Source organism: Furipterus horrens, unplaced genomic scaffold, assembly GCF_987537825.1.
Source record: "Furipterus horrens unplaced genomic scaffold, mFurHor1.1.pri manual_scaffold_2, whole genome shotgun sequence".
Taxonomy (NCBI): Eukaryota; Metazoa; Chordata; class Mammalia; order Chiroptera; family Furipteridae; genus Furipterus; species Furipterus horrens.
Genome location: NW_028327172.1, coordinates 217,881,365 through 217,907,208, shown reverse-complemented (window position 1 = coordinate 217,907,208; position 25,844 = coordinate 217,881,365). Strand labels below are relative to the sequence as shown.

Sequence of the window (25,844 nt, the reverse complement as noted above, 5' to 3'; positions counted from 1 at the left end):
TCATCTGCTGAAGGCTTGGCCACGTTCATTGGAAAGCTGGCCACCAGCCCTGGGCCTGGGCTGCCACCCATGGGCTGCCCATCCCGGCCCCCAGGCCCCCAGGGTGACCACAGGGCCGTGGAGGCAGAGACCACCCACTGCTCAGATGGGGACCCTGGGCTGGAAGCCCCTGGATCCCACCACCTCTCTCCTTGTCCTCACCTCGGCCTGCCTAGGCCTTTCCCCCACATGCTCGGCCTGGGCCCCCACCCCGAGGACCTCCTCCTTGTGCCTGGGCAGGAGGTGCAGGGCCAGCTCTGTCCTGGCCCCCACCAGGCTGCAGCACCCAGGGTCCAAGGCCCAGCTCACAGCAGATGCCGAGGTCAGGAGCTGGCAAGGGGCAAGGACTGGGAAGGGCCGCTTCCTGGAGCGGGGCTTCCCAGGAGACTCACAGCTAGGGAGGGGGGCTTCCATTTCCGTGGGAGGGGTGCTGTGTGTATGTGGGTTTTGGGGATCCCTGAAACAACCAAGAAGTACAAGGCAGGTGGGGGGCCTGGCAGAGCCCAGAATTGGCCTGGCTATTATGCTGACGTGACATTAGCCGAGAACAATGCCTTTGACTCTCAAGGACAGAAAGGAGCCTCCTACCCCATCCCTGCCTCCATTATGGGACGGCTGCAGCTCCTGGATCTAAGCTCCACACATGGGCCGGCCAGCCTCCAACCCGTGGCTGATTTGGGACAGTTTTCTCCATGGGGAATTCTAGCTTCTGGACCCAGTTCGGACCATCCGATACTAGCCGCCTTGGACCAAAGTCCCCTGCCCTTAACAGAGCAAGCGGGGGAGCCTGACTCCCACCCAGGGCACTCCTGGAGGGTGCTCTTCCCTCCTGAGCCCCGCCCCGGGGCACCCCAGCCTCAGTGTCTGGACCTTGCCCTAAGCCCCACCCCCAGCAGCCTGGGCGTGTGTAGAGGTGCTGGGCAAAGCGGGTGCCAGCTGTGCCTGGACCTGGGTGGGGTGGGCTTCCGGAAGCGCACTGCATGGGGGCGCCCTGCCCGGGCCACCGGCCACTGTGTCCTCCCGGGCTGGCTGTCCGGTGGCAGAGAAGGAGATAAATATTCATGTAAACACTTAAGGAGAGAGCGAATGAAGAAACGGTATTTACAACTCACATCATAGATGAAATGTCTTTAATATAGAGAGCTCTTAAAAATCAGTAAGAGAAAGGCCAGTCATAATTTCTCAGACAGAAGGCACAGCGTGTGGGCGGCAGCTGTGGGGTGTGGGGACACAGGCAGTGTGCAGTCGCACTCGCACTGGGGGGCCCTGCCACGCCTGCCAGGCACCTCATGCCGGCCGCCCGTGGGTCTGGGAGCGGCGGGCAGAGTGCTCTCACGGGCTGCTGGGGTGCGGGTGCCTAGAGCTCACACTGCGGAAGCGTGTCCCCAGGGTGACCCAAGGACGGGCCCCAGGCTGGCCCACTTCTGCCAAAACGTTTACTTTTCACCGTATGATGGTTCCAGTAGCACTTAGTTGTCTTAACTTCATTCCAAGCCATTCTGTTAGGTTGCATGTGGCAGCTGTCATATCAGCGTGCATTTTAAAAACTTATCAAAATCAGTGAATTTTTGTGCAGCCATTTTAATATTGAAGATGGAAGAAAATACACATTTTCAGTGTATCGTGCTTCATTATTTCAGGAAAGGTAAAAATGCCACTGAAACGCAAAAAAAGCTTTGTGCTGTGTGTAGGGGAGGGGCTGATCGAATGTGTCAAAAGTGGTTTGCAAAGTTTCTCAGTACTATTGACATTTTGGCCAAAAAATTATTTGCTGTGCCCCTGGCTTCTATTCACTAGAAGCCAATAGTGCAGCGGTTCTCAACCTGTGGGTCGCGACCCCTTTGGGGGTCGAACGACCCTTTCACAGGGGTCGCCTAAGACCGTCGGAAAACACATATATAATTACATATTGTTTTTGTGATTTGTTATGGGGCATTTACGAGCAAAGAGGACACGAGGCAATTTAGAAACAAATTTATGCCATTTATTTACCTGGCCAGGGACGGTTCTTCCCACCTTCAGGAGCAGAAGATGGGAGAGCCTCCCCACCTTACAGACTAAAAGGTTTTTAAAGGCAAAAAACTACACTCATGTCCTTGGAGCTGACAGATAACAGCGGCAGGTGGGAGAAACTACACATACACACACTTTCTAATTTAGAAGGGGCTTCAGCTGATAAACACTTGGTGCACCTGGGGTTGAGATAACAGCCAGGGTGAGCTAGCAAAGAGGGCCTCAAGGTTGCTGGGATAAGTGAGCAAAAAATAACCTGCCAGTGGAGTAAAAAGCAAAAATGGCAAAAATAGCAAAAAGAGTAAAAAATAACCTATCACAGATTAATCACTATACTTTAATTATGTTCAATCTGTAACGATGAAAATACATCCTGCATATCAGATATTTACATTATGATTCATAACAGTAGCAAAATTACAGTTATGAAGTAGCAACGAAAATAATTCTATGGTTGGGGGTCCCCACAACATGAGGAACTGCATTACAGGGTCGTGGCATTAGGAAGGTTGAGAACCACTGCAATAGTGGGAAATAGCTAACATACTAAAAGTATCCAAATCAATACAATTATTGGTGAAATGAAAAATGTGATTTTTATTTTACAGAAAAATCTAAATGGACTTTTTGGCCAAGCCAATAAAAGCGAGGAGGAGGGGTGGGTAGGTAAGTGGAGATTCCTGCCCACAGGGTGTCCAGTGGAGCCCTGGGCACTATAGTCACCATTCCGAGTTACACAAAATGGCTGAGTCTGCTGCCCTGTGGGCAGGGCTGAGCGGCCCACAGGGTCCTTCTGCACCTCCTGGACGCGGGGCCAAGGGTCCAGGTCCTCTAGCAGAGAGCCCTGCTGGTGTGGGGGGCTGTGGGGCAGCAGGTCTGAGGGTTGGGGACATTGGCCGGCCAGTGCGTTCCTGCCAGGGCCACTGGGTGAGGTGGCCAGGCCTGGTGCCCGTGGCCCCGGTTGGCCTGAACGGCAGTGCCAAGGGGAGAGGCTGCAGGGCAGCCAGGGAACAGGCCGGTCATGGGGCCCAAGGTCGTGCTCCCCCGGGCGCCGGCCCAGCACCTCGGATGGTGCTTCTCACGCAGGAGCGTCGGCCGCCGGGCACAGAGCCCAGGAGAGCCGGCAGCTGGCCCCGTCTCAGCGCTTCTCCCTCACGTGGCTTTCCTGGAAGACCAGTCTGCCAGCCCCACGGGCCCGCCGGGAGCAGTGGGAGCAGCAGCGGGAGCCGTGGCAGACTAGGGCCTGCCTCAGAGGAGCCAGGTCTTTGCACCACAGATGGCTCGATGCTGCGGGTTGGCCTCCCCAGGAGGCAGCTCTGCTCAGCTGAGGGGCGTGCCCAGAGGGCCCCTGTGAACCGCCAGCGCCCAGCACCTCTGGTGGCTGTGGAATGAACGCCATGGTCCCCAGGGGCGGTGTGGGGGTGCCCGTGGTCCCAGGGGCAGTGTGGGGGTGCCCGTGGTCCCAGGGGCGGTGTGGGGGTGCCCGTGGTCCCAGGGCAATATGGGGGTGCCCGTGGTCCTAGGGGATGAGTGGGGGTACCTGTGGTCTCAGGGGCGGTGTGGGGGGGTGCCCGTGGTTCCATGCAGGCTGCCCTTTGCTCCTCTTAGACCCAGTTTGCAGGGGTCTTGCCCATCTGGGAACCCCCTGCAGGTGATTCTGGGAGGCCTATTTTCTTGAAGGGGTCTGGAATCAGTTCACAGCATGAGTGGGGAGGTGCACTCTCCTCTGGAAGTCTGTGTGAAATTATTTGTTCCTCAAACTGTGTAAGACCAACCACTGAAGCCATCCGGATGGGTGACTTTTTTTTTGAGGAATTGTTTTTAGGTTCAATTACATGAAAGTTGTAGAACCGTCTGATCTTCTACCTCTTGGGTCAGTGCTGGCATGTGGTTTAGTTCTTCTAAGTCATTGGTGTCCCTCAACCCTCTGGCAACCTCAGGAACTGCAGTGACACCTGCTTTCAGTCCTCAGAGTGGTGGTTGATCCTCTCTCCTGTTTTCTATCTAATGCTGATCTTATAGGTACTATTTCTGTTCACCTATTATTTTAAGTTCATTTTGTCATTCCTTTTCCGGTTGCTTCAGACATAAATTCATCTTAATTTCAGCTTTTATTCTTTTCTAATATTTGTACCTAGTCTCAGGTCTCCACGTCCAATGGGTTCTGGGAACAACTAGAAATGGAGGCACCTGCAACATGGGCTGTGGTGACAGGAAGGACGCAGGGCAGAGGGTTCTGAGAGCAGTTCCAGGAGGGGACCCTGGAGGACGCAGCCAGGACACGACCCCTGATCATGCACACAGGTGAGACCGAGGCCTCCCCTCCATAGGGGTCCCACACATGGTGCTAGTGGACCTCTTTCCCAGGTGAAACAGGCTGGAAAGACCACCCGAGGGTGCCCGCCAGGAGGCACAGACAGAAGGGAGCAGGCAGAGAATCCAGGTGACCCCGCTGCGGGGAGTGGTCAGGGCTGGGAGGGAAGCTCCGGCTGGGGGCGGGGGTGCCGTCGGGCGCAGCCTGGTTGAGTCGATGGGCGAGTTAAGGCCATGCCCGTGCCTGGGAGGACAGAGGTCAGGGGCAGGGTGGGTGGGTGCTGGGCCATGCACAGGAGCGCAGCATCCTGACGTCGTGGGGGATAGGGAGGGCTCAGAGGGGTCAGGTGCCTGGCACGCACAGGCTCTGCTCCTGGCACTGAGGGGCTTCCGGGGCAGCCGTGAAAACCACTGGCTGTGGAAGATAAACACGACTCGTCCTGAGCTTCGCACACATGGCCTGCTGTGGGGTGCACATCTCTGGAGGGCTGACCCCCAGGTCACAGGCACACTCGGGGAAGCGGTGCTGAGAGCTGGGGGCCCCCGTCCTGCCCGGGGCTGGGACTCAGCTCGCTCCACTCGCTCACAGCTCCTCTGCAGTGGCACACGGCCTCCCTCACACATGAGGGCACAAGACCACTGCCCTCCAGTGTCCCCAGGGCTGCCCACTCAGCCCTCGAGGCCACGAGCGCCAGGCCTGACGCCTGCCAGTGTCCCGGGAGACAAAGCCACTAAAACAGACGCTGGGCGTGCCGGCTCTTTCTGGGGTTTTATTTCTTTAAAATAATTCATACAAATGGTTACAGTCACAAACATGATCTTAACCAAAATATTGCTAGCCTACCACATCAGCAGGGCGGCACCTGGCAGGCCGGACGCTGCGCCTCGCGTCCCCCGGAGCCGTGCTAGCGACAGGGCACGCGGCGTGCTCCCGCCTCTGGCTGCTCCGTGGTGCCGCCTTCATTTGGAACAGGGGGGTTCATGCCAAAATTAGGAAAAACAGCCTTTGTTTTGTTTTTCTAAATTATTCTAAAAATAAGACAAGCAGGTAGAAAAAACAATGCACTGTGTGGCATAGAAAGAAAAACGGGAAGGATTCATTGTCCTGAGAAGTTTGCCAACTGCCTTGCTCTGCACGTTCCCGTAGAGAAGGGAACCGATCTGAACTGACCGCTGAGCCCCCTCGGGGTTCTGGTTGTTGACAGCTAAGCAAACAAACCCGTTGTGATGCTCTAAAGGCTGCACACAGACAAGGACGTTCACGAGAGAATTAGCTACTAACTTCTTTTGCTTAATGAGGACGCAGAGAGCACAGGGCAGGACGGCCCCTGGGCGGGGCTGGTCAGCGTGGAGGAGGCCGGCGCTGCCTCCCGCTGCCGGGCGCCCGCACAGTCTCTGAGGGCTGCTGCCAACCAAGGGCACCTCCCCGCACACGCCTGCCTGAGGCCGCGGCCCGCTAGTGCCGAGGCTGCAGAGCTCTGTCCACGCTACAACTGATCACTTGAATGGTCTCTATCCGCCTCAGGCTTCACGGTTTGGCCAGGAGAAGGGGCATGGGGCGGATGGGACACCGGGGGTAGGCCGTGGGACAGGGACATGGCGCTGGGCACAATGCCTTCTACTGCGGCCGGGATGCCACTGGGAGCCACACTCACCACACCCGGGGGGTACCTGCTGGGAGAGGAGGGAGGGCACCGTGAGATCAGCAGGGTGGGGGCAGGGAGCTGCTCCCTATGGCCACCTGCCAGGAGGACGCTGCCCTGGCCTGCTGCCCCTCTTACTACCCTGGTCCATGTCCCAGTGTGGCCTCCAGATGGTCCTGTGCCCAGGCCCAGAGGCTACCACTGCTGAGGCTCTTAACACCCCGACCTCCTGTCCCCTGGGGCTCACACAAATGAGTGCCATTGTCCGCCCAGTCATCAGAGAACTGCCATGTCCCCTGGCCCACTCTGCCCCTCGCCGGCCCACTCACCTGTAGGCGGCCCCGTTGAGCTCAGGGTGCACAACAGCAGGGTCTATGCTGGCCCAGTGGGTGGCAGCTGTCAGGTGGTCCTTGTTGACGCAGTTCTTCAGGCTGTCGGGGATCCGGCCTGAGCAATGCAGGGGACACAGGAAGGGCGGTGTTCATGTTAAACAGCTGCCACTGAAGGGACCCCAGCTGTGTAGCGGCTCAGTGAGAACACAGGGCTCTGCAGGGGAAGTCAGGCCGCAGGAGCCCTGTTGGCTGGGGACGGTTACCCTCACCGCTCAGTGCCCCAACCCTGTCCGCGAGGCCTGGGGAGTTCAGAGCAGCTGGCAGAGCCCAGTCCAGGTTTGCAAGTGTAGTCTGACTTTAAAAGTCTGGTAACAAATGATGCAAGCTGAAACCCCGCAGTGGGTACAAGTGAGCAAGGGCCACATGTGAGACATGTGACGAGGGCCTGGGCTGCAGGAACTCAACCAGAGGGGAGGCCAGGGCCGACCTCACTGCCTCAGCTGAGCTGTCCGCCTCCCTGCCCAGGGTCAGCACAGGACGGACTTGGCTGTGTGAGGGAGAGGCGGAGGTGCCCCCCACTCAGGCCGCCTGGTGGGTGCTCAGCTCTGAGAGCACCTCGGGGGACCCTGGCCCTGCAGGCACACCACCCGCCCACCTGTGATGGCTCTCCGGATCTCCCGGGCTGCCTCCTCACGCATCTCGATGGACGCCTGCTCGCTGTACCAGGCCGCGTGGGGGGTGCAGATCAGGTTGGGGGCATCCTTCAGGGGGCCCTGGCTGAAGCTGGGACAGCACACTGCAGGTCAGTGCCACAGCCCAGGTGCCCACCCCCTCAGACCCAGTAGGTCCCCAAGGTGGTCATTCCTGCCCAAAGGCTCCTGGGAGCTGTGGGGAGGGAGCCTCACCTGGGAGGAAGGCTGCCCTGGCCCCATGCGGGGGCACTGGTTCTGGGAGCTTCCAGTCTCAGACCCTGGGCCCTCCTGGCACCACGTTTCCAGGGTGGAAGACCCACCCAGGGCTGCCCACACTGGCTTCTTGGCTGTGGGGTTCTGGACCCTGCCACGTGGCCCAGCCACCTGTACCCCTGGGCCACCCATCAGTATGCTGCCCCTGGACTTCAGCAGGAAGTGCAGAGCTGAGCCCCTCCCTGTCCAGCAGGTACTGGACCCTCACTTCACAGGTGCTTGCTGGCTGGGAGAGCGCCCGGCCAGGGAGGAGTGCCATCTCGGGGCCACCCGAGCGCTGCGGGTTGTCACCTGAAGGGCTCCGACTCGTGCACGTCCAGGGCCGCCCCGCGTATCCGCCCCTCCTTCAGGGCCTGGGCCAGTGCCTTCTCGTCCACCAGGCCCCCCCGCGCCGTGTTCACCAGGAAGGCCCCCTGCCTCATCTGGAAGACATCAGAGCAGCACCAGGTCAGTCAGTACGGAAGCCCCGCACTGCCCCCCCACCCCCGCCACTGCAGGAGGGTGGCCTGGCAGGGGCAGCGCACTTGGGCCTTGGCCCTCGCGCCCCAGGTCTCCCCACCACTGTGGGAGGCGGCCCCACTCCCAGCTCCTGCCAGCTGTAGCGCAGCTCAGGCACCACTAGGGGCAGTGTGGGGGCTGAAGGCTCCAGGCAGCACCAGGGCTGTGATGGAAGCCTTAACCCTCAGGCGCCGCAAGGCCCTCGGTCCCTGTGTCTGCTCCCTTTGCCAGAACTTGGCACCACAAGCTGAGGGGCTCTGCCTCCGCCATGGGCACATGGCCCTCTAGGAGCCTCGGCGGGGATGGTCCAAAGCAGCCGGCGTGGCGGCGGCTTCTGAGCAGGACCAGGCAGCTCGGCGGCAGAGGCGGGCGTGGGGAGGGGAGGGGGTGCTGGCCTGCGCCTCCACAGCAGGACTCCTGCCGCCCAGGCCGTGGCCTTTGTGCCCGGGCCCCACCTGCTTCACGGTGAAGTCGTTGATGAGGTGGTGGTTGTGCTCGTTGAGGCCGCAGTGCAGGGTCACGCAGTCGCTGTGGAACAGCAGGTCCTGCAGGGTGCTGACCCGCTGCAGCCCCAGCGCCCGCTCTGTGCCGTCGGACAGGTATGGGTCGTAGAAGAGCACATTGAAGCCGAAGGCCTTGGCCCGCAGTGCCACCGCCTGCCCCACGCGACCTGGTGGGAGACTGGCGTCACCTCGGCCAGGGCCCCTCCCTGCCTCAGTGCGCACACTGCTCAGTGTGGGAGCACAGACCTCTGAGCCCCAAGGCTTCTGCCCCGATACGCCACGTGGGGCCACCAGGTCAGTAGCCATGGGGCCCCCACCTGGCCACATGGGGACATGGGCTTCAGAGAAGGGGTAGGGGCTGGAGGCAGCCCCCAGGGAGCACCCATGAGGGGCTGGTGCGTGGGGTGTGGCTGTGGGTCAGGCTGCTCCGTGTGAGTGCTGGACCAGAACAGCACCTGCTCTGTGAGCACGCTGGAGAACGAGCGCAGGACTGCGCAGGGGCGGGCAACACCGCCCTCCACCCACGGCAGCTGCTGGTGACAGCTCTGAAGGGCAGAGGTGGGGAGAGGCCCCAGAGCCACCTGGCCCTCTCCTGAAAGCCACATCTGCTCAGCCGTCACCACAGGTTGGGGGAGGCGGCAGGCTGAGCGTGTGCATGACCCTGTGGGCACCTGCCTGGTATCTGCGTGTGACTCATGCCTGGTGTCCCTGGGCAGACAGACAGGGGCCAGCGCGGCCTCTGGCAGAACTTCTTCCGCCCTACGCTGTCCCTGGGTGGGGGGGCCGCTTCACCCACTGAGCCCCACAGAAAAGAGGGGAGGGCTGAGGCTAACGCACCTAGTCCAATGATGCCCAAGGTCTCCCCACGGATCCTGGCAGCTCCGGAAGCCACTTCCCGGATCTGCTCGACGCTCTGGACCCGCGTGCCCTCCCGCAGCGCCTGGTGCAGCCAGGTGGCCCTGCGGTACAGGTTGAGGATGTGGCACATGGTGGAGTCAGCGGTCTCCTCCACGGACGCCGCCGGCACATTGCAGACAGCAATGCCTGGGGACATAAGACATGCCTGGGTGGCCACCAAGCCCATCTTGGTCTTCACCCATGAAAGGCCAGAGAACACATCCTCAGGCCACCCCAGGAGGCTCTAAGTCAGACACACGTAGGTACATGCTCCACATCACACGGGAAAGCCACCCACTGGGCAGACAGGGAGGGGACAGGATGACTGGCCACCCAGGCAGGTGTCACACCTGATTCTGCCCCAGCTCAACTACCTGCCCCTCAATCTTCCAGGAAGGGGTTGTGGTCAGGATAGACTCCAGAGCTTGCCCCGCAGCCACTGACACCTACAGGTTCTGCCCCTTCTGTCTTCCTAGGCTCCCACCCAATGGGGGCCTCACTTTAGATGCAGTGGCCCCTGCTCTCCCATCCCCCATGGCCCCCATCACCCTCTTTCCTCCCTTCCCCTGCAGTCTCCCATGGCCATCCTCCTGTCCTCCCAGACCACTATCCTCCAGCCTCTACCTGCCCCCTACCCTAGCAGAGGTCACCACAGCGGTGGAGTGACCCCGGAGAGTGAGCCGGCTCAAACTTCTCCACATCAAGCCTTGGTCCCCACTTCTTTCCTCGTGGTCCCTGCACACACTGACCAGTTCCACTGAGCTGACACTGCTCCTGGGCTCATGCCCCAGGTGGCCCTGGCCCCTTCCACCCTCCTTGACTGCACTTCTTATCTCCCGGATGAGGTGGCACCTGGCACACAAGCAGGGCTGCACCCCAGCTCCCTGTGAGATGCAGGAGGAGATGGTACAGGGAGACCAGATAGGAACCAAGCTGCCACCTGCCTGAGAGAGCGACCGCATGGCACGCACAAATGGGCCTGGCTAAAGGACAGGACCCATCCTGTGAGGTCATGAAACCGTGGACCAGCTCTGCACAGGGACAAGGCCCTGCGGGAGGTGCCCAAGCAGTAGCCCAAGACGCAGGTGCCTCCTGGAGACACAGCCCAGGGATGAGCATCAGCAGCCGCATGAGGGGCTCGCCCAGGACGTGTGAGGTCAAGCACTTGGCAGCTCCGATTCTAGTCCCCAAGCTGCCCCTGGGGGTGGCAGCAATGGCAGGCAGAGGCACCAGCTACAACCACAGGCCTGCTCAGGTGAGGCCTCACCTCACGGGGCTGTGACCAGCACAGAAAGGAGAAAAAAACAGAAGAGGGCAGCAAGGAAGTGACAGCCAGTCCAGCGTGGCGCAGGCAGCACTGTCGAGTACGCGCTGCTGTGTCACACGTATGCACGCTCACCCGTCCTGACTCAACACTAACTACCCTTCCCGGGTCTCGTGGACAGGGACGTGTGAAACCTGATGGTGCATGACTGCCGTCCCTTCCTCTTGTCCAGGGAGCGTGGAAAGCTGAGACTGGAGTGCCAACTGGCCAAAACGGTGTGTGCCGGGCAAGGCTGGGGAAAGCCTCCGTGACCTCGCACCTGCCCAGGAAAACCACGTGGCGCCCCAGACGCCAACTCACAGGTCACCTTTAGCGCGACCCGAGGCTGCAGCAGCGTTCTCACTGCTGGTACTGCACCGTGTGGCGAGGCCCCGCCCAGGACGCACAACAGGGCGCTGCAGGGAGGGGCAGGGCCGTCCTACCTAAGTCCCCCGCCGACTTGATGTCGATGTTGTCAAAGCCGCTGCCGATCCGGACGATTATCCGAAGGGCTTTGAACTTCTCCAGGTCCTCCCGGGTCAGCGTGATGGTGTGATACATGAGCGCGCCCACCGCCTCGTTCAGCACCTGCAGGGAGGGCAGCGGCTGTGGGCTGCGGGGAGCACCCGCCACGCCCCAGTCCCAGGGGCTGGGCTGGAGGCGCCTGCGCAGTTGCTGCCTGGATTCCAGCTGCCTGCCCACGAGGCAGCGCGATGCCAGGATGAGGGTGGGGGGAGGCCATGTGGACACGTCCTCCAAGTGCAGCCGTAGTTGGGGCGGCCGAGGGCCCCGTAGCTTCCCGGGATCGGAAGCCACCTGATCCCACCCAGTGACATGGCTCATCAAGGAAACCTGGGACCCTGCCTGCCAGGCTTGGAGCAAATGCAATGCAGGCTGAGCGTTGGGAGGCTGCAGCATTGGAGCCTCAGGCCCGCAGGCGGCACGCAGAGCCACAGGGTCTGACACGCTGCCACAGAATAGGAGCAGGCCCGCGACCCGCATTGCCAGGAGGGGGTGACCGTGGCAGGATCTCAAGGCGAGCCAGACAGCGGACCGATTCCAATAGAGGACCCCTTTTCCTCCCACTGGTGGAGTAACAGGTGCCGGCCACTGGGCCGCACTGTGCGGAAGGGCCGGTGCCAGATCAGTCCGTGAGGCCACAACCGGCCGGAACTCCTTCCGGGGGCCCGGAGCGTCAGGGCACGCTGGGCCTGCGGAGGGTCCCCAGGGTCCAGACCCTCGGCAAGGCGGGTTGGCACACGCTCCAGGTGCGTGCAGCTCGGCAGGGGCCCACTGGGTGTCAGGGTGCTGTCTGCTCCCCTCGGGAGCGTGGCCACAGAGCTCCTACGTTCAGGGTAGTGTGGTCAGCACGACCTGGGGCGATGGCCAAGGTCTCCAGCACAGCTCTCGATCTGCCTGGGTGGTAGCCACATGAAGCCCATGGGGACAGGTTGGTGCCAGCGGCTCCCAAGAGCTGACATAAAGGGACACACCCCTTTTTTCAAAACCACGCACCGGAGAACCTCCTCACGGGCAGGGCCTGTGCACGGCTGCCCCCACATAGAGCCATGCTGTGGGGGGGGCCCTCAGCACCCTAGCTGTGCCAGTCAGACTACCTGGTTCCCAGGGGGCCCGTGGCTCTGTGGGGGGCAGCTCTGTGGGGACTCTGCGGCTCAAGAACATCAGGCCCACATCCCAGGGTCAGGTTGCGGGGAGCGGGGGGCTGGGCACGCTCTGGGAACACAGGTGCAGGTGGAGGACCCACAATGTCCAATCTCTCAGGGGCCTGTTGGGGGAGGCGCAGTATAACCCAGGACTGTCACTGTGGGGCCACAGGGTTTACTCCTCCCTAGCCCCTTGTAAGCAAGGACGTCTCAGTCTTGGAAACCCATGGCTGCTGCCTGCCCCTCTCCTCCAGACAGCTTCCTGTGCTGACCCCAGGTCTCCTGGATGGGGGGAGGCCAACTGTGGGCCACACTGGCCCTGGAAGCCCAGGACAGGGAGGTCGCGCCCAGGAAAGCCTGGACTTTGGGCACGTTAAATGAAAGAGTAGAGCGGGTCTCCAGGTGTGGGACACAAGGCTGCTAGCTGCCCGCCTCCCCCCACTATAACAGGTGCCTCTTTAGCTGGACATACGGCCACCCAGAGTCCAGACTCCCCTGTGAGGCGGCCTGGAGAGCTTGGCCGTGGGGGCTGCTGACAGGGCCAGACAGGCCCAGACTTCTGAGGTGACAGGGTGTCCCTGACTCCACTCCGGCACTCAAGCCCCGGGACCAGCCCCCATGGGCAGCAGCTGAGTGGCTGTGCAGCTGTTGGGGCTGCATCCTTGGTTACGGGGAGGGCGCCAGGCAGTGCAGGCAGACCCTGATGCCAGGGCTGGGCCTGGTGCGGAAGGGCAAGGACTGTTGTGTGACACAGTAGCAGCCAGTGCCATGATGGGCAGCGGGGACTAACCAGGAGTGCACAGGGATGTGGACACTGAGGGCCACGGGGAGGAGGGGAGCAGACTTGGCCGACGGGACCTCAGCAAGACCCTTTTGGACTCCCTTTGCTGTGTGGGCTGGTGGGGTGGCCACAGGAGCTGGCAGGAAGGACCCCTGCGGCAGGTGAGGGGGGGCCCCAGTGGCAGGTCAAGTGTAGGCAGACTTGTGGGCATCCGGTGCAGGCAGACAGCCGCGCATGAAGAGTGGAGAGGTGGACGCACAGGTGAGCCCGAGGAGCAGACCTGGGTTGCAGAGGGGATGCCGCCAGAGGTCAGCCCTGGCGCCGGCCTGGGCAGGCGCACGTGAGCCCCCTGCTGGGTGCGGGTGTGGAGGCGGCCTGGCTGCAGACGGGGCAGACAACGGGCCCGGGAGGCACGGGTCTGTGCGCACGCAGGCAGCACCTCACTTTACTCCCGAGTGTCCAGCCACGGCAGTGATGTCTCCATGCTGTGACTCGGTGTCTCTGGCTTTGTCCCAGCGAGCGGCTGGTCGGTCTACAGGTCTCGTGTGTGTGTTCATTTCCTTAGAAATGCAGCCTAGTGACTTCCCCCGAAGGCTGTGAGCCACCCCAGGGGCACCCCAGCATCGCATGGCGCTGGCACCAAGTTTGAGACAGCGAATGTGACGGATGCACGTCAGTGCCTATGGTTTTGCTTTGATTTGCATTCCTGCTCACATGTCGCTCTTGGTAAGTTACGTTTTCATGTCCCAGTCCTTTTTCCATGGAGAGTATTTTTAGTCACCAGTAGCAGACAAAGCCCTCAGAATAAGGGTTTAGACAGTACTCAAAAGCCACTCTGCCCCCCCACAACCCACACCAGGGAGGCCATGTACAGGTGCCAACGAAAGCCCATGGCAGTGGCAGCTCTGTCTGCAGATCCATGGGCCTGGGCCACCGAGGTCACTCGGTCTGGTCTCCAGTTCCACTCTCCCTGTAGGTTCCCATATTCCCTTGCATGGTTGCAAAGTGGCTGTGATACCCCCAGGTATCATACCAATCTCCCAGGAAGTCTGTAGGAAGCCCTAGGACCAAGACTGCCCCTTCAGGTAGAGGACCAGCAGCCTTCCCGAGACACCCCAGCAGATGTCTACTCAGACACTCTCCCCTGCAGCTATGGAGCAGACTGGTGACTTGGCTTCGGGTCCTCGACTCCAGGGTGGGGATGGCACAAGTCCTGTCTCCAGGATGCTTAGGGCACAGCCCTGGCTCTCCCAGCACCACAACAAAGGGAAGCCAGGGTCAGGTGGGCACCAACCAGGCCTGCCCGCCCAGGCCTCACAGAGACAGGTGTCACCTGCTTGCAGCCACGAGGGGCCAGCCCGAGTGCTCAGGCGCTCCTCGCTGCCTTGCCAATCTTCCCAGGTCCACACGTCCAGGGAGGGCTGCTCTGAAACTGCTGCTCAGAGGCAGCTACACTTTCCAGGTGGTTCCAGATGGTTCCCATGACGAGCAGCCACACGCAGGCCCAGAGCAGATGCTTCAAATATTGAGAGCTGCTGAAGCACCATCAAAACACAGTGCATGTCCCCCTCGTGAGTGCCCAGCTGCTTCGGGCCACAGCCCTGTGTGCCTGTAGCACAGGGTGTCCAGAGCCCCTGGGGATGGGGACTGTCACCTGCCCAAACGCTTCTTTCCTGTGGGTTGGAGTGTCGATTGCCTCGTTCAGTGTTGCCCCTCTGACTGCTACCGGTCCTGCAGACACGCCTCTGTCTCCCATGGGCTTCACAGCATGTCTTCCACAGGTGACTGTCCAACCGTGTTTCCTCACATGATCTTCACCCGTTTCCTGCAGAACTTACACCAGTCTTGTCCTGATCTCAGGGTAGTAAACACACCCCCAAAGACATGGCTCATCTCAGATGTGACCCCAAGCCTTTGCCCACAGACTGAAAGCCACTTCCCATATCCCTGGGTCCCCCCAGGAGGGGGCTGTTTCGGGGTTTCTGTTCCAGCCACTCAGCACCACACTGCCTGCCCAGCAGCCACCCAACCATTCACCGCAAAGTCTGTTTCTGTGTTTTTCCTGGATTTTTATTTCACTTGTCACACAGTCCAGCACCTCCATCCAGGGACTGGGCGTGTCCCTGCAGAAATACCCCCTGGGGCCTCCCAGGCCTGCGCAGGCAGCTCACTTTCCTGGGCAGAGGGACAGCAGCACCCCACCAGCCTCCAGAGGGAGGCTCGGTGCCCCATTCTAGTCTTTCTTGTGCAGGGTCACCTCCCATCTCTTGGCTGCTGCGTTTGAGGAGCTTCCCAGGGTGACAGAAAACCTGCCTCTGCTGCTGGGTCAGTGGTTGGTCCAATGCATAGTCCTAGGCTGGAAACTGTTTCCCCCAGAAGCTTGAAAGCGCCCCCCATGGGCCGTCTGGTTGCTGCCTCTATAGGTAACACCCGACCCTGGCATTGGTGAATCAGGAACTTCACGGTGGAGTTTCCCATCGCCCCAGCAAGTGTCCTGGCTTGGAAGCAGGGGAGCTAGAGTCCCACTTGGCTCTGGAAAGGCCCTTCACCATGCGGTGCAGGTGACTGCAGGCTCTCCTGTAACAATGTCAACGCCCAGCTTGGGGGGCGGGAGCAGAGTGACAGTGACAAGATAGGCCACTTTTCCCCGCCCACACCAGCCGACAGGTAGTCTGGGGGACATGTGTGCACCACACCACAAGGGCCCAGGCTCCTGTCTCATTCCGCTGCTGCCCCCCCCCCCCCCAAGTGGCTGCCCTCGTGCCCCAGGGGCTGCACACAGAGCCATCTCCTCTCCCCACAGGACTCAGCCACCTGCCTCTGGGCAGCACAGCTAGGAGAGGAGGCGCTCCTCCAGGGCTGAGTCGGCGGGGAGGGTGGTGCTGGGGGCACGTGGGGAGCAGCTCCAGGGGCTGCGGGCGCCCCCCCCCCCCCATTTCCGTCTTTCATCTGAGCTCCTCTTGACCGTGTCTTCCAACTTCCCCATGAAAATTTACATCTTCACTCATTTTTAATCTCCAAGCTCTTCCCAGGGCAGCAACAGTTCACGTCTCACTGCAGTTAGGAGTCGCCTCAGGTCAGAGGACAGTATTCAGCGGCCCCGACACCCCAGCCCCACATCTGTGCTTCCCTGGAGGGTGGCTGGCTGGGGATCCAGCGGAGCCAGGGTCCCTCCACTGAGGGTGGGACACAGTTCGTCACCCCGAGGGCCCTGTCCCTGCCCCTGCCCCCTCAGGGCGGCTGCTCACTTGCTGGGGTGGGCTTTGCATTAGCTCACTGAGGTGGTTTTGGCAAGTTACAATTTTAGACAAAACCATCTGTTTTGTCTTAGTATTCAAATTTATTGGCAAAACTTGTTTTCATACTGCTCAAGTTCTCCCTGCATGTCTCTTTTTCATTCCATATACTGTTTTTTTAGGAATATCTTGTTAGTTTGAAATAGTTTAATATTCACAAGAAGTAGCCAAGATTAGAGAGGTTCCTGTGTCCCGTAGCCAGCTCCCTTGGGGACAACCTTGCACACAATCAGGGTGCTATGTACCCCACCCATCTCCTGATTTCCCAGCTCAATGTGATTTTATCACCTGCTGCTTGAGTACCCACCCCAGGACACGGGACAGGCTGCCAGCACCACTCAGACACCTGTGTGTCAGCTCCTCTACTGAGCGCATCCCCTACCCAACCTCCGGCAACACCACCCCCTTCCCCATTATCTTGTCACTGGAGAGTGACCAGTGTCACACCCGTGCAGCCCTTAGACGTCAGCCTTAAGCCCAGCACTGGGCCCGGGGCCACCCAGCAGGTAACTGGGTCAACGGGCAGCTCGTTTCCTTTGCTGCATCCGTGGCGCAGGGGACAGCTACCTGCTTTTCTTGGGGTCCAGTTACTAGGAAAGCTGCTGGGAACCTTCCCGTGTGGCTTTTGAGGACATGAGTTGCGTTTCTCTAGGTTAAATACCAAAGTGCGACCATGTGGGCAAGTGACAGGTGTGAGCCCAGCTTTAAAGGAAGCCACGTGTGTTTTCCCGGGGCCTCCGTCAGCGTTGGGAACATCAGCCAGCAGCCTCGGCCTCCCGGCCCGCCCCTCGCTCCCTAAGTCCCGCCCCCGCCCTGCCCACTGAAGTCTCATGTTCCATTTTGTTCTTTTCAGCTCCAGATCTTGTAACACGTTCACCCCAACCTGTTACGTCACTGTATAGTTATCAGCTCCTGTCAGGTTTCAGGCCTGGTCCCCCTATGGCCCTGGGGGCTTTTGCTCGGCCCTCACGGCCTCCCCTGCCTGGTTACCCGGGACTGGGTGACAGACAGAGCACTGGAAACAAGAAGTCATCTGAGACTGAGGCCAACGGCACCCCCTCCTCAGAGGAGGGTGCCATTTGTTGGGGCGGGTGGTACAGGGTTGCCTGCGACCCAAGTTCAAGGCTCAGTGCAGACCATGGGAGGGCACGTCGGGTTCCACTTTGTTCTTTTCAGAGGCCTCAGCAAGGCGCCCCAGAGCTGCCCCAGCCGCTCAGCTGCCTGCTGCAGAGCAGACACCAGGCCCACACCAGGAGATCCGCCCATCCCTGCAGGCTCTGGCCTCTCCAGACCCTGCTGCCTCTCAGATGCTGCTGGGTTTTTAAAACTGTCCAGCTTCCTCCCCTGTCTCAGCAGAAAGGTTGCACTGAAGGACTTAGTTGGCCGTGACTACAAACAGAAAGCCAGATTAACACCTTTCACATCTTGGAGACCATGTGACCTCCTGAGCAGACACCAGCGGTGAAGGCCACCCACCTAGGACACTGAGGCCATGAGGACACTTTCTGGGAAAAAAACTGGTTAGGAAGGAGATGGCTCAGGAAGCCAGAGCGAACTCCATCCGCACTGCCTACACTGGACAGCGCTGGGGCCAATGACCAGCCTGCCGCTTCTCCAGCTCCTGCCCGGTTGCTGCAACTTGATCCCACCTGCCACCCTCACTGCCCAAGCACCGCTGCAGTTTTACCTTCTCGTGGATCTCCTGCGTGGACTGCGCGTCACAGAAAGCCACCGTGGCCACATCCTTCAGGATGGGCATCTCCACTGTGCAGTCCCGGCCGTCCAGCAGTGCCACCAGGGGCCGTGGGTGCAGGGGCCCGTTCATGATCGGAGGTCGGACGCCTGCAACGACAGACACAGCCGCTCAGCCTCCCCACAGTGGCCCCAGGAAACCTGCCGCCCTGTTGCCCCTGCCAGCCCAACAGAACGACCCCTGGGGGACAAACACTCTCATGATCCAGTTAGTCACCCTGGTCAGCGTCAGTGAAAGACCAGTGGGAAAAACGAAAAACAAACTGGTGTTTGAGACAGCTCACTGCCGCCTGAGTGGATAGTCCGATGATGACCGTCACCTTTTCCCGCAGGGTGCAGGTAGAGACAGCCTGGGGGTGAGGGTGGGGCAGGGGCGGGTACCTACAGTCTTGCAGGGTGGTCACTGTTTGGCACTGGAACAGGCAGGGCCTGAGGTCATGCAGGAAGTGCCCCAGGGTACAGCCTGGCTGCCCTAAATCCCACTGGGGATGTCACCCAGGTGTCACGCTTGCTAGACCTGAGAGGGTGGACATCTGAGCATGGTGGGACCCCCCCCCGCCCACTTCCTGCAGGAGGGGCTGAGGACCACTGACACCAGCCCCTTCTGAGTGGGAGGCTGAGGTGGGCACGAGGCCTTCGTGGGGGACACCTGTCTGTGCTGGACTGCACCTGCTCTGTCCACCCCGGCTGCGCAGAGACTTGCGGGGGACCAGCCTGCAGGCTAGCGCACAGGGCCGTTGCCAGGCACAAGATGGAGGAGGCCACAAACAGGTGGCCGTGCCAGCCCCCAACACCCACACCGCCTGGCTCAGCCGCGCTTCCCGCGGGTGCTGCCCACCCACCGCCTTTGTGAACAGCACAGACGCGGAGATGTGGAGGTCTGCAAGCCAGCAGCGCTCCATGCAGGGTCTGCCCTGTTCCCAGGCCCCCGCCTGTCCAGGCAGCAGAGCTGTGCAGACGTGGCCACACCCTCGTCGCTCCAGCTTTGCCTGCAAAGAAGTGACCTTTCACTTTTTCCATGTATTTTTTCCATTACTATTTAGTCCCCTGACACCCCCTCCCCTTGCAATCACCCACTGTTGTGAGTCCTCCTTTTTGCTCAGTCTCTCCACCCCCCACTGCCACCCCCCCGGCTGTCAGCCTTCTCTCGTCTGTGAGTCCGTCCCTGGTTCGCTTGTCAGTTCAGGTGCTCGTTCGATTCTGCATGAGTGCGACCCTACAGTCCTTGTCTCCCTCTGCTGTCTTGTCTCCCTCAGCAGTCTCTGCAGGTCCGTCCGCGCGGCCGCAGAAACTTCTCACTTTAAAGTGGGCCTCACGGTGGGGTGTACTGGGTCCATCGTTGCTACTTTCAAGTGACTTGATAAACGTGTGCTTTCAGCATTTCTCAACTTTAAGTCTAACAAATAAACTCCGATCACACAACCCAGCTGAACCAAGTGTAGGGTCCTCAGTGGCCTCGGCATAAGGCAGGCAGCAGAGCAGAGTCTGAAACTGCTGCCCCGGGGAACCTCTGCTGGAGGCCAGAGCAGCGTGACTCAGGAGAAGAAGACGGAAGTGCCACCGCGGGGCTGCCAGGCTCAGCATTAGGGCCTTGGGCCCAGACCCCTGCCCAGGCAATGCTGGCGCCGCAATCACGCGCCTCATGCAGGAACACCCTGCGCCGAGTCCACGAACAACCAGAACAACCACAACACCCGTGCCTTGTGGGTTGAGGGACTGGCAGGGGCTGCAGGTCTCCATCCGCACCCCGAGGACCCAGCTCAACGCCGCGCCTGGGGCCTAACACCCGCCTCCCTCAACGCCTCTCTGCAGACGCCACACACAGCAGCAAACACGGGCACTGGGCGTCTGTCCCAGAAACGCGGGACGTGCTCCCTCGGGCAGCACCGCTGTCCTAACCCACTGAAGAGCCAGGGGGTGCTGGTCCCTCTGACAGCACCCTGGACCCTGGGACACAGCCCACGACCCCAGGCGCAGCGCCTCCTGGCGGGCAGAGGGACGGGTTCGAGCCCCACCAACCTGACATTGCCTAGTATGGGCTCGGCTTCCACGACCATGAATCCACTTTTCAACGCGCGTTCTCTTCAGAATCCCCAGGCAGAACTGCGTCCTGTCACTGGATCCTCATCCCACGTCTTTACTTGTCTCGAACCAAAGCTCTCAGACTCCTGATCCACGGCAACCACTGAAGCCTGCGCCGGGGTCAAAGTCTGACTAAAGATCAAACACAAGAGACATGTTAAAATGCCATGGAGGGCCGACCAGAGCTCACGCTCCACAACGTCCACAACAGCGGAGCTGCTCACTGCACCCTCGACCCCACGCCCGCGCGGCTGGGACCTACCTAGAAGCAGGGGCCCCAGCAGGCGTGGGAGTGACCACCAGGACACACCCGGGATGAACACAGTGAGAGGTGCCCCCCGAAGGCCCAGCCCAAACGTCCCCTCCATGTACTCGGAAACCACCACGGGGCTCCACCCCACGCCGACGCCACCACTGTCCACAAACCAGGAGTGGGGGGCACTGGGCGCAGATCTGCAGCCCGAAAGCTTCTATCTCAGGTCCCTCTAGCATCCTGGGCCTTTGTGACTTCCAGTGAGGCCACCGTGGAAGGGCCACACGTACAGACCCAACAGGGACAGCAGTTTCCCAAATCCCACGCATGACCCCAGGTCGGCAGATGCACCCACACAGACAGTGTCCGGCATGGTTCTCCCTAAAGTGCCACACAGTTCCTCCTGGGGGCAGGACAAGGGGGGCTAGTGGCCAGGGCCCGACGGCACACTGTCACTACACCTGTCAGGGCCCAGCTGGGGGAGGTTTCAGGGGCTGACCTGACAGGCGGTGGATGCCATAGGTGTGCACTGTGACACTGGGCAGCGCCTGGGCAGGCTCTACAGCAGGGAGGCATCCCGCCCACCGCTGGCCACCGAGAGATGGGGCGGCCCTGCGGACATGTGCCCGCACCCTCACGAGAGCTGGGGCGGTGAGGCCAGCCAGCCTCCTGCACCCGCAGCCACGCGTCCATCCCAGAGGCTACGCTGTGTGTTGGGGCCGTCCGCTTTCTAAGGCTGGACGTGTCTCCCTAGCATTCCCTCTGTGGGACAGGCACCCACGCTGACCCCACACTGACCCCTCACTGCCTGCTCCATGGGACACGGTGCACAGCTCCCTGCCAGTGACTGAGAGGGGCTCACGGGCCTCTCTCCCCATGGTGGGCTCTGCGCCAGGCCCCTGGCAGAAGGAAGGGGTCCTTGAGAGCCTGGGGTCCACAGTGAGCCTCAGCTCCTTCTTAGTCCCACATGGCCACACACACTGAGTCCCCTGCCCCTGCCAGGCCTGAACCCCCCCGGATCCTGCTCCCAGGCACAGTCTGCTGCTGGCCAGCGCCACAGGCCGAGCCTCCCTCCCAGCCACAGCCACCAGCGCTTCATGGGCGGGCGGGTGGGCAGGCAGCAGGTGGGCTCAGGACAGGGCTCCACCCAGATCACATGTGCCTGTCCCCTGCTGCGCCCACTCCACGGTGTATGTGCAGAGGTCAAGCCACAATGAGCAGTGGCTCCGATGTGAAGGACTCAGTGCCAGGTGGGGCCCTGCTCCCCAAGCTCTCCCAACAAAGACAAACACTCTCAGCCACACTTGGCGCTCAGCTTTAGAAAACACAAAACACGTTAACTGAATGCTTCCATATTGCGTGAAGTACTCAGTGAGTCACAGCACAACAGCTGCCACCCCACAGACCAAGACAAGGACTCACGGGGCTGCTCCGTGACAGGGCGGCCACCCAGAGACCCTCATGGGCCCTCAGTGACCATCCTCAGGCCCCTGACCGCTGGCAGCAGGTGGCAGTGCACGAGGCCTGGGACAGTCAGGAGCTAGCCTCACCCTCCACCTTGAACTCCACAGGGGGGTGTGGGGACAGCAATGGGTGCGAGGGGCCCAGAGCAGCAAGGCAACCTGAGGCCACAGACCACCCCAAGAACAGCAGCCTCTGGTCAGGTGACGGCCAGTGGCAGGTGAACCAGCCCCCAGGCCTGCACGTCTGGGCAGCAAGGGACCGGCACCGGCAGGGAGAACTTCACTGCCCCTGAAGACCTGCAGCCCAAGTCGAAGGAACGCCCTCTCGTCTGTTCAGTGCTTCCAGGAGGGTCGCAAGCTGATTCCAAGCAGGCAGTGCCCCCTCCAGGCTGCCAAGCCGCCCGGGCACTGAGGCTGTCCCTAGGAAGCCACCACCTGCACACCCGCTACACATCTGATGGCCAAGACAGGTCCCTGCTCTCCAAGGGGCCCAGGGCTCAGCCCTACACGTGAAGCACAGGCACTGGGCGTGGGTCCCGAGTGTTCCTGCGGCCCCAGGAGGTGAGCCAGCCCCTCTGGTGCTGGGGTGAGGCACCCTGTGCCCCTTGTGAATCTCTGTGAAGTTCCCAAAGGAAGACCCAGGACCGCGCCCGACACTGGCGGGTGCCACACAACTGTCTGCTCGGGTGTCCTGCCTGCCGGCCACGGCTCCCCACTGTGTGGTCACTCTGAGGTAGGACCACAGGTTGCAGCTGGCACGCTCTGGGGCCACAGGAGTTGCTGAGCCCCCAGATCAGTCACGGCAGGTTCCTGTCACCCTCACAGCTCTGACGAGCGGCTCACACCCGGCTCACCCAGGATGCAGCCCCGAAGAGCCCCGCTTCCTCTCCAGCCTCAGGGATGGGCCCGTCTGCTCGGGCCCCACGCTCAGGCCCTGCAAGTGCGAACCTCGTGCTCACAGGAGTCTCGGGCCGTGAATGACCCCTTTACGTGACGTGGCAGCTGCTGCCGGGAGACCACAGGACTCCCAAGCCAGGCTTAGAGACACCGTGCAGTACATGGCCAGCCAACTGGAGACACAGCCCTTGCCACAGACAGTGCCGGACCAGTCACCGTGGACACCAAGCCTGTGTGCAACAGGCCACAGGCCATGGCTGGGGGTCCACAAAAGGGCCCCCTCGGGCTGCTGGGCGGCCCTTGGCCCCCCACCAGCCGGACCCGCTGACATTTCTTTGGAACCAGCTAGGTCCCAGTCCCACCAGGTCACCGCCCTCTACAGCCGGGCACAGAGCCCCACCGGGCACCATGTGCAGCCAGGCCCCAGGGCTGACGGGTGATGGAAAGAACCACCGCCCTGAGGGTGACAGGGCTGGAACTACAGCACTATGCTGTCGATGTGGCCACAGGCTGAGTTAGCGGCTCCGAGGAGGGAGGAGTGTTTCCTCTCAGGAGACCGAGGGGCTGGATGGGCCACTCCAGGGCCCAAGGCTATTGCCCAGCCTGTGGGCTGGTTGAGGCTGAGCTTCTGGAGGGGACGAGCCCTGATGTGGGGTATGAGGTCCTGTCCTGGGGGACAGAGGGAAGGGTGGCATGTCACCCCCACCTGTGTGGACGGCGGTGCCAGGGCCACCCAGGGCTTTGAGCCAGGTGCCCCACAGAGGGCCAAGACACACCCCCGGCGGAGGGAAACTGGGTCTTTTAGGACAGTCGTCGCAGGATAAGTCTCCTGACACCACACCGTGGACCATGGGTGGCACCAGGATCTACCAGAAGGGGGTCCTGGCCACAGCACAGGCTGCTGGCCGGAGGCACCATGGCACCAACAAGCAGAGCCTGCCACTGCCCTGAGCCTGCTCACACAGGAAACTGCCAGGGCAGGTGACAAACCGTCAGCAGAAAAGCCCTAGTCAGGGCCACAGGCAGCCCCACCAAGCGCCACCCTCCCCTGGGCTGGTGGGGACCTGAGGCTGGACCGACCTCTGAACCCTGAGCGCCCTTTCCCTGCAGAGACGCGGGCGCCTGTGCCCAGCGTTGCTCGCGGAAATGTCGAGGACACATACGACGTGACTCATCTTTGGGGCGCCACCACGCAGGCGGCTGGGCTGCAGTGCCCGACACGGGCCAGATGCCCCCTCTCTGCTGAGCGCGTTTCTACACAACCTCAGTTGCTACTTGGAAGAGAAGGGGGAGAAAAGGCCTGCGGGAGCTGGGGGCGGGGTGGCTCAGCGCACCTGCCGGGGGGAAAGCCACCCCGTTCACCTCTCCAAGGTGGTGACTCCCTCGCCCCCAGGAAGGTGAGCCTGTCCCATCCCTAACCAACCGCAGAGGTCCCCGCTGTGAAGGCGCCTGGCTCCCAGCCAGCTTCTGGCTGCTCCAGGAACCGCCAGCTTCAAGGCCGGCTCGCCAGCACCCCGGCAGAGGCACCCTGGTTCCCCAGCGAGCAGGCGGAGCCCCGACTGGGCGCCCAGCCAGAGAGCGCTCCAGCCTTCAAGCCCCCGGCTCAGGTGTGGCGGCGGCCCCTCCCTCCCGCAGGCTCCAAGGGCACCGGGCGGGCCGGGTGGAAGGAAGCCGCAGACCCTCCAGGGCCCCGGAGGACCCACTGGCCCCTCCCTGCCGCACCCGCAAAGGCCCCTCCCACGAGGAGGCCCCAGCCCCCGCTGGCTGGAAGTTGACAAGGGCCGAAAAATGTGCAAGATGGCCACCGGCAGCCGGGCAAGACGCGAACGCGGGCCCTCCTCAGGCCGACCGCCACCGAGGAGCGTCCCCAGCCCAGCCCGCTCCCCCCGGCGTGGCTCAGGAGTTCCCACGAGGGCCCTTTTTCCGACATCTTCCAAACACGGGCGGGGGAGGTGCCTTGTGACCAACACAACTGCGTCCAAAGCGCTTGAATTATTAAGGTGGAAGCAGATCGGCGCTGGGAAGGGCCCGGCGTGTGCCGCTCACGAAGTCCTGGCAGCGCAGCGCGGAGGTGGCTTCCGGGCCCGGGCCCCCCTCCCCGTGCGCGCTCCGCTGCTGGCCGGGGACGGGGGCCGCCTGCCCCGCCAGGTGGACGCTGCGGTTTTATACGTTTAGAAATGGACGAAACATCCCAGTGCCTGTCCAGGGCCACCGAGACCGCCCCAATAAATGACGGCGCTCCGCGCGCGCGCCTCTCACAGAAACCTCCCCTGTCCGAGGGCTGCAGCCTCTCCGACAGCCCCGCACCCACCGGGACCCCGGCAGGACGGGCCCGGCGACCGCAAAATGCAGTCCGCATCCTCGGGACGGACGCACGAGGGCTTTCCTCTTGCAAAGCACGCTGTGTGCGACGGACCTCGTCCTGTGCTGCCTGCCGGCTGTGACGGCCCGCAGCCTGCGGACGCCCCGGCGGAGCGCCGACGACGGCAGCGGCAAACGAGGCAGGGGCGCCACCTCACTGGGACCGGGCCTGTGGCTCCAGGGCAGACCTGGCAGAAAGCTACGGGCTGAGGCCCTGCGGCCGGGCACCGGGGTCTGAGCGCTCAGGGCCGGGGGGGCCGGGCACGGGGACCCGCAGCCTGGGCACTGGGGGCTGGGAGGGCCTGGACCAGGGGCTCTGACAGGCCAGGGATTGGGAGTCACTGGGCCGATGGGCCGGGGTCTGGAGGGTCGGGGGCCCGCGCCCCTTTGTGTCACCTGCGCGGGCGGCGGGCGTGAGGGCGGTGCCGGCGCAGGCGCACTCACACGCAGCAGCCCGCGCACGCGCTCGGCGTTACCCGGCCCGGCCCCGCCCCAGACCCCTCCCCAGGCCCGGCGGCGCGCGGACGTCGGCGCGCACGCGCACTCGCACACAAAGCCGCGGCCCCGCCCGCCGCCCCGCCCCCGCGGCCGGAAATGCGCGCGCGCGGCCTTACCCAGTGGCAGGCCCTTGTTGAGCAAGTGCGAGCTGCCCATTGAAAGGCGCGGGCGGCCGCGGGCTCCGACGAGTCCTGCGATCTCCGCCGCGAGCCCGGTGACTGGGGCGGCCTGGGCGCCGTCCGCTGCTCCGCCGGCTTGCCTGCGCCGAGGCGCCGCCGTGCCGAGCCGCGC

General features: G+C 62.1%; 1 protein-coding gene across 2 annotated transcripts; it reads right to left on the bottom strand.

Annotated features, from left to right (window-relative positions):
* Positions 1–5,115: 5,115 nt before the first annotated feature.
* Positions 5,116–25,844, bottom strand: CTBP1 (C-terminal binding protein 1). 2 transcript variants are annotated; one of them, XM_090267190.1, is made up of 10 exons: positions 25,670–25,844; positions 20,019–20,213; positions 17,935–18,089; positions 10,950–11,094; positions 9,144–9,350; positions 8,259–8,473; positions 7,597–7,727; positions 6,996–7,123; positions 6,338–6,455; positions 5,116–6,039 (listed from the first exon to the last, which is right to left on the bottom strand). In XM_090267190.1, exons 2-10 carry the CDS (start codon positions 20,023–20,025, stop codon positions 5,853–5,855), a joined length of 1,293 nt encoding a protein of 430 aa, XP_090123316.1. In that variant the 5' UTR covers positions 20,026–20,213; positions 25,670–25,844; the 3' UTR covers positions 5,116–5,852. The 2 variants fall into 2 exon arrangements, with proteins under 2 accessions (XP_090123316.1, XP_090123317.1); XM_090267191.1 differs by having other exon boundaries at positions 5,116–6,036.